Raw genomic sequence first — 12,471 nt, forward strand, 5'->3', positions numbered from 1 at the left:
GACAGAATCTGTCCATCCAGTGACACATAATATAAAATTAAAAGCTAAGTGAGGTATTTGTTTATATTCAAAGAAAAGAGCTTGTCACCATAGGCCTCTTTCAAAGCAGACATTTTGACTTGTCTCAGTAGGAGAAACAAATGGATGACCTTCATTAATGTTTCTGCTATAGGGAATGTGTATATCATGGAGACACTCATGCTTTGATTATAAAGGATAAAGGTCTCTACAGAGAGAGCATGTTTGTAGAATGCAAAATGAAATGAAAATGAAAATTCAAAGGCATTGCACATATCCAGGATTCAATGTAACAGTTATGATCAAAATTAAATGATTTAGGTTCATTATGATAGTATTGAATGAAGAACTGTGACTCTCTTGTCAGTCTTGGATAGTCCTTTTTTCTGAAGTTCTGAGTGGGTTCATTGTATTTGTCCCAGAAAGGAATGGAGATAATAAGCTAATAATTTTGCAAAAGATCCAAAGCAACAACAACAACAACAACATATATTTTAGATTTCCTCCATCAAGCAAACTCTTACAAATCTGTGGAGAAGCAACTCCAATTTCTGTCTGGAGAGCAGTGTGCCGACATCAAATGCAAAGCAATACTCCCATCTTGAGTTTGAAAAAAGAAAAGCAAGCACCGTTACATGTACAGTTAGTATCACAATCATTAGACCTACTTGAAATACTCATATGCAAAAAATGTTAAAGGAAGGGCCTTTATAATGATAGCTCAGGTCACCATAATTAAAGATGATAAGATGGATGACAAATTGAAGGATAAAAATAATATAAAGGGTGTTAATAAGGCACAGGTCCATGATATGCCAGCAGAGTCGCTTTAGAGCTTCTTGTTTGCTCTTGTCTACTGAAGTCTACTGGAAGGATGAACACCATTGTTTCAAAAGATGTTCTCAGTCAGGTGTTGCTCTCAAATCCAAGTCAATTGGATCTGATCAACATTTTTAAGATAGCACAGAGCATGCTAGGATGTTAACTACTTAATTGTGTCATTGATAATGGCTGCTTAGAAGCGCCTACATTTGTTATGTTTCTCCACTCTTTTTTCAGTTTTATTCCTTAATTATACTAATAACATTATCCTACCGACTTGTGTGAGAGAGTGAAACCGAAACAGAAAATATATAATGAGGGAACGCGCCATATTGGCAACTCAGACTTGGCTGCAGGGTGACATTTCTTCATCTGTGTGCAAACAGCAAGCGACGCCTCCAAACCTAGACCCCGTTTTTCTTTTTATGTCGCGCTTGGCACCCAGTCAGAGAAGGAATATACTCTGGTAAGTCAATTCAAGGCCAACAGAAATGTCTGTTCCGTCTGTCACTAGATGTCACTGTGCACCGTTTATTGGGAAGCCCGACCAACAGTGACAGGCAGTGGGCCTATCGCACACAGACGTAGAGTGTGTGAATCTTGCGGTATGAAACACAAATGTTTAAGGATGAACGCCACATCTAGTGCTGTCGGATGTTGTCGCCTTGTTTTAAACTGCAGGCTTTGTGGACGACATATTGGACATCTTGCTATGCATATCTGACAACGCACCAAACATAAAACTCTCCCTTTCATTGAGGCCAAACTGCCATTCCTTTATCAATTAGTCACTTATTATATTATGTTACTTATTATATTATTTATTGCTGTGTAAACAGATTAATGCTACAGCAACATTTCCCAATCAAAAGACTTTGTTTGACGTCAGAGTCGAATGCGGTTGGTGATGCTCCTCTGCTGCCTTCAGTGGTCCTCGTAAGGATCTACCTCTCTGCTCCCAATTTGTGAATACATAGGCTACAGCTTAAAGTGCAGTTAGGCGCCTTTAGTCGGACAATAATAACAAAATGGTCAAATAAAAAAGAAAAAAATATATATATGGCGGTGTTGGTTCTGAAAAAAATATTAATCCACCTTTTGGTAAAATTATTGGGAAACATTTGCCTTTGTATAGTATGAATTAATTAATCCATTAACCATTTGTAATGCGCATCTTTTGAACAGTGGGCATAATTTTCGAACACGTGTATGATGTCCTATGGTAATTCTGGCAAATGTCTGATGGTGTTGGAAATCTCGACACTTTTTCAGCACCTGAACGTAGCATCACTGCCCCACCGCCTCGGCTGGGAGGATACAACGTTTCCGAGGGCTGCCGTTGCCAACGATGCAATGCCTCGTTTTTCGGATGAACCCTGGGCATAGGCACCTTCTGTGTGCCGCGGTCATCTCGAAGAGGCGGTACCACCCTCGTCTTCTTTGATATTTTGTGATAAGCTTCAGTAGAGATCACCCTACGGACCCAAAGTACCCGGTAAAGACCGGACTCTGGGCTTTATGTTTACCGAAGAGAAGCTGGAGAGGTGAGCTGAGCGAGCCGTAGTAAGTTTAGCTTGCTACATGCTAACTAGGGCTAGCTGTGTGATATTTAAAACAGCACCTGTGTACCTGTAAGACCAACGCTCTGTCACACTGCTAAATGTGCTTATGTAGAGATTGTCGTTGGGTGGGTTTGTAAAATAGTGGGCGGTGTCCTAGCCTTGAGGAACGAAAGCAGTTAGTGTTAGTCATAGAGTAAGCTAACGTTGATCAATCAATGAACAACGAGCTAGCCCCTGGTAACGCTCGGCTAGCGTGAGGTGTTTGTGCTACCGCTGGGCCCGTTATGCAGCTGACTTCTGGACTAGCCTGTCAGACTCAGCTGTGGTAGGAGAACAGCTGACTAAACAAGCGACTTATTGGAAGCCTGTTATTGTAGTTTTAGGAAACTTTTTCTTGGTTCATCGTAGCAGCACATCAGGATAAATTAGCTAACGTTTGTACAGCAGCCATCCTGTCAAAACAAGCCCAACGCCTCCTTTGATTATTTAGCAAGCTGGGGCTTTTGGTATGAAGTTTTACTGCGCTAACGTATATATTATAATTGCTCGCAAAATCTTTGTTCAGCACGCTTAGTGGAACATCTTTCAATCTGTAATATATCCGAGCATTATTCTGCTCAGTGCTTCACTCTTGATTAAGGGAGAGGGCAGGCACATTAGTACTATCTGACAGATATTACAATGAGGTGAAATGTTTTCATTTTAATTTGGATTCATTTATGTTTCATGCAGTTTTATGATCAGCTGATGATGTGTAATTTAATCAGTGGTTATTGAAATTGCTATAATTCTGTATCATTTAGGAAGCTGGAGCCATGGGATTCTTCTTCAGCCTTCAATGAACTGAACTAAGCTGGACCCACATAACTCAGCCAACCTGCCCCTGCCTACAGTGGGGGCTCCCTTCTCCCCCTCGCCCTCTCCAGCTATGGCAGGCTTCAAGCGGGGCTATGATGGCAAGATCGCTGGCCTGTATGACCTGGACAAGACACTGGGCCGTGGCCACTTTGCCGTCGTCAAGCTGGCGCGCCACGTCTTCACTGGGGAGAAAGTGGCGGTGAAGGTGATCGACAAGACTAAGCTGGACACCGTGGCCACAGGGCACCTTTTCCAGGAAGTCCGGTGCATGAAGCTGGTCCAGCACCCCAATATTGTGCGCCTGTATGAAGTGATAGATACTCAGACCAAGCTTTACCTCATCTTGGAGCTAGGCGATGGAGGGGATATGTTTGACTACATCATGAAACATGAGGAAGGTCTGAATGAAGAGCTGGCTAAGAAATACTTTGCCCAGATTGTCCATGCTATCTCCTACTGTCATCGGCTACATGTGGTGCACAGGGACCTCAAGCCAGAGAATGTGGTGTTCTTCGAGAAACAAGGGCTGGTCAAGCTCACAGACTTTGGATTCAGTAACAAGTTTCAGCCAGGGAAAAAACTGACAACCAGTTGTGGATCTCTGGCATACTCTGCACCGGAAATACTGCTCGGAGATGAGTACGATGCTCCAGCCGTAGGTATGCAAAACATGTAGGCTGATGAATGATGCTAAAGTAATGAAATGAGTCACAGTGTTAATTAGAAAATGGCAGTGTTATGGTGCAGTACTGCCAGACAGGATGTGAGCTAGATTCAGCCCATTTATGAAAGTCTGGTGCTTTCACACAGGCACAGTTGGTATTTTAATTTGTACGATCCATTGATTCTGTGAAGTTGGATTGACCAGGTCCATGGCACAGACTCAGTTTCCAGTGGACTTATTAACTCCCTCACCTACCAAAAAGCATGTCTCTGTGTCAGAACAGTTTGGTATCAAACTGTACAGGATATCTGTTAAAGTCATATTAAATCCAGCTTTAGCACAGTGGTGTAATGAGGTTGGCAAAGTGACCAGCACCTATTTCACACATTCTGGTCACGCCTCGCTGTAACACCTTGGCTGTTAGGTTGTATCCAGAGCCTGAACACGTGTTCAGCATGGCCTGTTTTGTGTTTAGATAGCCTCTATCCAGACCAGACATCAATCATGTACCAGGGCCCTGTGCAACAGAATAGGCAGAGTTGGGCATTTTTTAAATATCATGCTGTGTGTTCAGTAGCAGTGTGCTGCTGACAGTACTTGACACTGATCATTTTGCAGCCTACCATAGACTGTGTGCTACAAGGTCAGCTCTACTAGTACTGATGTCTGTGGGTGTCCCATTGCACTAAATTAACTGGCTCATTGATTTTCTATGAGGTCTGACAGAGTGCAGACAGACAGATTGTGTGTCCTTCTATGACTGATATGATGTCTGTCACATCAGGTCGTTTTAGGGATGGCACAAACATGGGACTAAGTCCAGCTCTTGAATTGGATAATGAGATGTTCTCTGTTAAGCTTGTTTTTCGGCCGGTGTGGTTGTTCATGGGGTGCTAATCCTGAAGGAGTCTGAAATTGGTCTCATGATTGTTTATGTGTGTAGGAAATGCTTTCAAATGCAGGCAACGAGTTATTATTTGCTTCTCCATTTTCGTTCGTGGTTCTTACAAACTTAAGAGGTGCGGCAGAGGCAATGAGGAAACTGTGATTACTTTCTCATTTAACTTTATACACACACTCTCACTTACCCTAAGAACTTCAATATGATGGGTTTTTTTTTTTTACCTGTGCAGCGAAGCAGGTAGTATATTGCTCTGCAGTACTGCACTGTGCTATTCATAATGAATCAGAACGTAACCTCGTATGGTAAGATTACTGACCTGCAATGTGAGTTGTGAAATGGTTGGACATACAGAACTGGATTTTGTAGTTATTTATTGAATGTGTATTTTTTAATTTAACAGGTTCCCATTTAGCACCAGCATACTGTAGGATTTCATAATACGGGGTGCAAGGAGGAGTAAAATGTTTGTTCCAAGAGAAAAGAGGTGAAAGAAATGGGACATTTGTTCCCAGAAATTCCAAGTTATTGCAAAATCCTGTAATTCATCTTTATCTTTGGTCTTCAACATACTGAAATTTGAACTGAGAAGCTGCAAGCAGCCAGAATCTGTCCATTAAGCTGTTAGTCAAGTAGTATAGAGTTTGATTTTAAGTTGTTGGTTGGCTCAGACTATGTTAAGGGCTGGGATTTAGCAGTTGTATGTATCGAATCTTTCCATCCCTTCTCTAACAGTTGCTATTTTTCTGACTTCAGAGTGCCTGAAAAACTGCCAAGGTTTTCCTTCTGTTTAATATGTTTAAAAGTAGAACATGAAAGGTACCTAATGTTGATGCTTTCTAAAAATATGATGAAACCTTATTAAAAAGCTCACAAAAATTAATGATAAAATAAACTTTGCAGTACCTATGGCTCTTCAAGGCACCACAGGGTGCCTACTTCGTGAGTGACTGGTTTAGACAACATTTAATATTTGCCCAACGTGTGTGTGTGTGTGTGTGTGTGTGTGGTGTGTGTGTGTGTTGAAGTAGTTTATCCTCTTGCTAGACCTTCTGCACAGTCGAGTTCAGACCAGGAGTCATCAGTTGTTGTGTGTTCCAGTGCAACTACAGACGCAGCAGAGAATGTTTCTGAACAGGGTTTGTTCAAAATGTAACCCGTGAGTTGTGTGTTGAGCTGTTTAATATGCCGTTTCCATAATTTTCCATGAATTTGTGGTGTGCCACCATCTGCACTGGCTGTGCTAAGAGGCTGTTTGTCACCCTGCACTCAGAATTATTGATAGTCACTGTCTATATACAGCTCACTATACTTATTGTGCTGAGCAGGGCTGTTTAGTGGGCCAAACAGTCTTTGTGCTGTACCAGGTGGCTGTTGTGAGTCATGTACTCATAGGACCTGATAGTAATTGTATAGGACCTACTTTTGCTCTTCTCTACAGCCACAGCCCTCTGCAGTCGTTGTGTTGAGAGTACTTGGAGCCATTGATGGCCATTCTGTGGAACTGTGTTTTTTGTCTGTTCTCTTCTGTGCAGTTAAGTCAAGTATTGCTTGGCTGTCGTGGGGTGTGTGATGCTATGGACAGAGCCATTAGCCTTGTGTGTTTGTTGCACTGAAACTGAGTGCAATGCTTCTCATTTGCACATGTGCAGCCCAGGCCACAGAAAGGTTTACTTTTGGTTTTCTAGTCCTTTGCATCTACTGAAGTTACTTGAAGACCAAACAGGAGTGTGTTTTTAGGTATTCTTGGGAGATAACATTTAAGATAATATATATATATATATATATAACACAATTGAGAACCAGATTCCTTCTCTTTGCACCTCTTCCTCATATAAATGACAATGGAGACAGGATAAAGTGCAGTGCAACCAATGACAATTAGTTTCATCACAGATTTTGGTATCTAACCTTCATGTCCCATCTGATCATGGAGGCAGGTTAAAGCTTTTATTAAGAGTTGATGCAGAGCTGTAGCCATCGATGACCCATATCAACCTGTTTGGCCTGCAGAGCTGTTTGGCAGGCCTCGATGTCTGCACCACGAGGGCATCAGAACTGTGTCTCTAGAGAGCAGCCAGAGGGGCTCTTAATTGCAGCCTTGGTTACTGTTGCCTGCTGGCAGAAGATGGGAAGAACAGTTAATCCATGCTATTGTTTGGACTGGGCCAGGAGAGGATGAGAGGGAAGCAGGATGCAGCGATTACACAGTCCTGTGTTGACACAGACTGTCTTGCTTTGATTAGAACTCATTCATCTGCCTCCTAGCATTGGGCCAAAGAGCAACATCCTCATTATCTGTACGATTTTCCTTCCCAAACGAAACATTTGTTATTGTTTCTACAACCTCAATTCGAAAAAAGTCGGGGCGGCATGTAAAATACAATGCAGTCGTTTGCAATGCAAACAAACTGTGTTTATCGATAAAGGAAGTGGAAGTGTTAGGAAGTGTTACTGAGTCCATGTAGTAACATCCTTAATACAATCATGTGTTCACAAAGTGGTGAGCCTCGACTGAGCCTTTCGAGGAAGCCCCTTTCATACCCAATCATGATACTATCACCTGTTACCAATGAACCTGGTTACCTGTGGAATGTTCCAGGCAGGTGTTTTTGGAGCATTCCACAACTTTCCCAGTGTCTTGCTGCTCTTGTCCCAACTTGTTGGAAACATGTTGCTGTATGTCAAATTCAGAATAAGCAGATGTTTGCAAAAACCAATGAAGTTGATGAGATAAAACATTAAATGTAATGTCTGTACTGTTTTCAATTGAGTATATGTCAAAGATGATTAGCAAATGATCACATTCTGTTTTACTTAAGTTTAACACTGCGTCTCTAATTTTTGGAATCACGCTTGTAGTTGTACAGAGCTAGCAGTTTATTTATACAACCACTGTGTGAATTGGAGGCTGTGTGATGCCAAATGAAGAGTTGTGTCTTCCTGTGAACGACAGCTAACACTCATGTTACAAATCAGTCAGGAGAGGACTTCCTCTTTTTGGGTTGGATTGGGACAGTGCACACAGAACAATAGTCAAATTCACATTGCACATTAGATTGTGAGTGTGACACATTGATGCTCTACAGTCCTGGCTGCCTTTTATATGTCTTTGAGCTGCAATTTGCTCTGTGCCTGAGGCATTTTGTAATGGCCAACCAGGATTGAAAGAAGTGCATGTACAGACAGACACAAATCTACACACTCTAGTACACCAGTTTTCCAGTCACTCAGAGGTGTCAGAGAGGCGTGTGCAAGTACTATGTGTTGTGTAACCCTGTCTGATTGACTGATTTGAAGGTTTGTAGGAATTGTGTCTGGACTAACAGGTTCATCAGGAAGGATGACATGTAGCAGCTGGATGACATAACAGTGCGCACATAGTTTTTTGAGTGTGACACTTTTTTATTGTGTTTTGTATTGATGTTTAAGTGTTTAAACTAAAATGATTAGAGAGGCTGCTTCCAAAGGCTTATTTGAAATGTTTTCATGCATGCAGTGATGTCGCTGCAGCATATATTGTGGGATATTTAAGCAACACGCTAAAAACTGAAGTTATGAACTTGACAGGAGAGAGGAAACTCTCCAAAAGACCAGAATTAAACTTTAAGTTTCTGAAATAAATGTTTATGGGCCGCTCTGATGGAGCTCAGGATTTATCCGGAGTATGGCTGCTCTACTCCAAACAACTTCACAGTATGAAGCCGGGCTGTGTGTGACCTTTTGGATGTGTAGAAGAACACAGAACATTAATTAACATTAGATTCTGACTGATCCTGTCAGCATGTCGGGAGATTTAAATAATCAATGAAGTTACGCTGCTGTGTACCCACCCACAACCCATTCACTATTAATCAGCATGTTAATTTACAAGACCCGGCCCTCCCAATCTGTACTATCCATGGTGGCCGTAGAAATAATTGAGCCGTGCTTCACTACTACATTAGTAACAGGCTAATATTAATTTCCAGTTATTTAGAGAAACATTGGGCAATTTGACTTTAGTTTATTTGTGTTTCACCAATTGCTGATTCAGCTTCAAAGATTTGTGTTCTTCTTCTTGAAATCTTTAAATAGGGAGCTTTAAAATAAAGGCTCAGATCGCTTTTACTTCTTGTTCCCTCACTTGCATAGAATCAATGGCACTTTAACTTTCTCAAGATGCCTGTTAAGGCTGGTCACTCTTCTTTTAGATGCAAGAAAATTATTCTGTTATGTATTTTTTTTCTCATAATAATCGTAACCAGGCCTTAATCAATGAGCCTCTTTCACTGTAGACCTCATCGTAGGAAAAGCACATGTGTCATTGATAGGTGACAGTTACAATGGCTGTGTTCTGTCCCAGTAAGCCATGATTGTGTGACAGAAGCCAACTAAATGCAACCTAGATGTCATTTGTTTTATTAATTACACCTGTGCTTTACCAACTGTGGCCTCAATTTTTAGCTATATTGGCCAATAATGGTAACTGGCAGATATATTGCGTCAATAGCTGTTTTAATTTTTGTTGTTTTTTATTAAACTTTTTAAATTAATTTTCATACACTGTTTGATGGTGGAGAAAAGAACAGGAGAAAATCTAAAAATAGATGTCATCCATTCATTTGTTTTTCCCCTTTGAACCCCAAAACTGTCACTTACCAGCATGGCCATTTCTGCTGTTGGATCTTAATTTTGGGCCCTGCTATACAGTTGTACTTACCAGTGTCTTTTCACCTTGATAGAGGCCAAACATGTCTATATGCATCATTGTTGTGGATGTGCTGCACTCTTCGAATATCTGTCATACCAAAGATATTTAAAAGTCAAAGTATCTCCAGAATGAGCAATCAAACTGAGGAGTGGTTTGTCTTGTTCATTAACACTGCAAAGCAATAACCTTCTTGTTTGTTGCTTTACAAAAACATGGTTAGCTCTGCAGTTCGATCCATGATGTTCTCCTCTTAATGTCTGACATACTGGTTCACAGGAGTCCCAGTCTAGTATAACGTGGTTGTGTTGCTGTGACTGCCCTCGTTGACCAGAATGGAAGTGGTGTGAAAATGTGTTTAGGATTATTCCTGAATACTGTGGATGGTCCAGTCTTAATTAAGTGGCTGGAAAATGCTGGACCTGTATAGTCTGTTAAACTGCAGAGGGAAATTTAATGTGTCTGTGTGTGTCCCACTTAAATGCTGTGAGGTGACACTCAGAGAACAATCGGAATATCGAGGGAGAGGGAAGGCTGTGCACAAGTGTTGCATGGGAATGAGGATGGGAATGTTGGAGCACCTGTTGTATGTTCTGTTTCCATTAGAACCAGTATGACTAATGGCGGCAGTTGGCAGGTCTTGTCTTTTTTTTCTTCATATAAGGTACAACATGAAAAGCCCATCAGGAGCAAGCTACATGCCAGAATTACCCCTGCCTCCTCAGTCACTTGTAGATCTGAACTGGTGTCTCACTGTTACCCCTAACTCTAACAATGGTTAGCTGCTCATACTTTGAGGCACCCTGCATGTCTTACATTAATTTAAATTTCAAAGCCTAAGAATGCAGTAGAAGACCGTGGGTATCCTGATATGCTTCTGTATGACTGTGTATATAGAAAGCCAAGGATGGATGGAGGCCTACTTACACATCGCGGCTGAGAGAGCAAATGGTCAGCTGTCAGTCAGTTTTGGTGGGGATTAGTCAGAGCTAGCTTGGCTCCCAAGAGAGACAGACAAGCAGAGGAAGAGAGACATATGAATGAATGGGGTGACAGGTGGCAAAGGTTGTGAATTGCACTCAGTCTCAAGACATGAGAACATGCTCAGAGGCTCTACTGCTAGACTTAATTTCAGAATGAGAGCCCCCATTGCTTACAGGTGATAAGTAAGTCGTCACTTAGAGAAAAGATTGTTTTGGTATGTTTTGCTGTGTGTGTTGGTGTGTGAGTGTGTGGAAATTTTGAAATTTCTTTAAGGGAGAACTTTATTGTTATTGACATATGGGATGAAAAAGAATTACAAACCTGGGCCTGAGTATAATTTTCCCTAATTTGCCTAATGAAATAATAACATTTTCCAAACTTATTTCATAGGTTAAGCTCATTCTACATATTATAGAAATATTACTGTTACTATCTGTATAAGAAAGTATTTTGCTATGAAAACCCACATTTTTAAGTTAACCAAGAATCCTGTATCATAAGTACAATAATACAATTATTGGTTGAAATTTCAGCGAATTGTGGTGAGTTTAATTGTGGATAGATCTCCAGCCTCAGCATGCATTAGGAGGTGTGGCTCCCCTGTACCAAAAAGGCAGCTGTTCCCTAGGAATTGTGGAAATTGGTGTTGGATGTAAGGCATGATTTGTAGGTGCATGATAGACTATAACTTCCAAGCATGCACTGTTGATTCACCTCACACAAACAAACGGCTCTGGCAACAAAATGTTTTCATTTTTAAAATAGTATTTTAAAACAAAAACTGTCTCCGTCCAGGTTAGCATTTAGCACTGTTTCAGACTGTCTCACACACACGCATTCATTGCAAAGCTGTATCCGGTGCTGCTGAGTTACTTTCATTCATTGCACAGACTTGTTTTTTTCAGTGAATTATCAGCTGAAGGCAGAAGAGGTGTGTGATATGTCACACAGGGCATGTTGCCATACACTGCACCAGGATCCGTTTTCAACCTTAGTGTGAGATGTTTCCGTTCTGCCTTGACCATCTCATTTGGCTTGCCTTTTCCTCTGTCATCTTCTCCACTCCCTTCCGCTTCCCTAACAACAGTCCAGGTTGAGCTGGCAGATGTCTGGTCTGGATCTGACACTAATGCTACTAATACACACACTGAGCGACTGAGTGGGACAGCCACTCTATGGCTGACTTATCCAGAAGTTCACATCCTAGGTAAAGCAGCCTGCACTGTGAGCACTTGGTGAGCCAACCACATAGTGAATCAGTCAAATGTATTCTCATTTGTTGTCGGTATCACTGTCCACTGCCAGTTGACATGGAAGTGGTGAAGACTTTAGAGTATATTATCACCGCCACATTCTATTAGTTCTTTTCCTAATCACCGATTAAATAAGGACGTGTCCCCTTTTAAGAAGAAAGTGATCAAGGACAGGGAATGAAGAAAGGAAAGGATGTTGGCCTTAGTTCTAACCAAAGACAGAGCTGCTGTTTAATTGTCATCACAGTATGACTCCACTATAGAGAAAGGGTGGTAAGCAGGCAGGGAAATGGGGTGATTAGGTGTAATTATTCCTTTCAGTGATCCATGACAAATGAGAGGTGGTGCTGCTGTGTGCAGTGAGGCCCATCACTCCATCATCACAGGCCACTGGGTAGGCCTAGCTGCCTGTTTGGCGTGCTAATTGACTGACTGGTTGATATGCAGTTTAACATGTTCATTAACTTTCAGGCTGGCTAGTCAGTTCTGATCCTGCTGTTGCTCCAAAGATGTTAATCTGGCCATTTTAATGACTGTGGGATTGACTAGCTACATATATTTATTGTTAAACTCACACTGACATGTGAATTGAAGTTGATTCCCTCCTTAAAGTACTTAAATTGACAGTTTCTTGAATTGTATATCATTCAGCAGAGAGAAGGAGTGTGGAGGAGGTGGCAGGAGAGATTCAGATCAGACCACTTTAAGATCAGACTGAA

The 12,471-nt window shown here is 41.4% G+C and overlaps 1 protein-coding gene across 2 annotated transcripts in view; it reads left to right on the plus strand.

Moving 5' to 3' along the window:
• Nucleotides 1–1,202: 1,202 nt before the first annotated feature.
• The window catches only part of snrka (SNF related kinase a), a 48,442-nt gene continuing 37,173 nt past the window's right edge, over nucleotides 1,203–12,471 (plus strand). Inside the window, exons 1-2 of one of the 2 annotated variants that reach the window (XM_041943197.1) lie at nucleotides 1,203–1,306; nucleotides 3,206–3,919. In XM_041943197.1, the coding sequence (XP_041799131.1) occupies nucleotides 3,331–3,919 (589 nt within the window). In that variant the 5' untranslated portion in view covers nucleotides 1,203–1,306; nucleotides 3,206–3,330. Of the gene's footprint in view, nucleotides 1,307–2,179; nucleotides 2,385–3,205; nucleotides 3,920–12,471 lie in introns of those variants that run through there. The other variant, XM_041943196.1, reaches the window with a different exon arrangement.

The sequence above is a fragment of the Chelmon rostratus genome, chromosome 8, assembly GCF_017976325.1.
Source record: "Chelmon rostratus isolate fCheRos1 chromosome 8, fCheRos1.pri, whole genome shotgun sequence".
NCBI classification, from domain to species: Eukaryota; Metazoa; Chordata; class Actinopteri; order Chaetodontiformes; family Chaetodontidae; genus Chelmon; species Chelmon rostratus.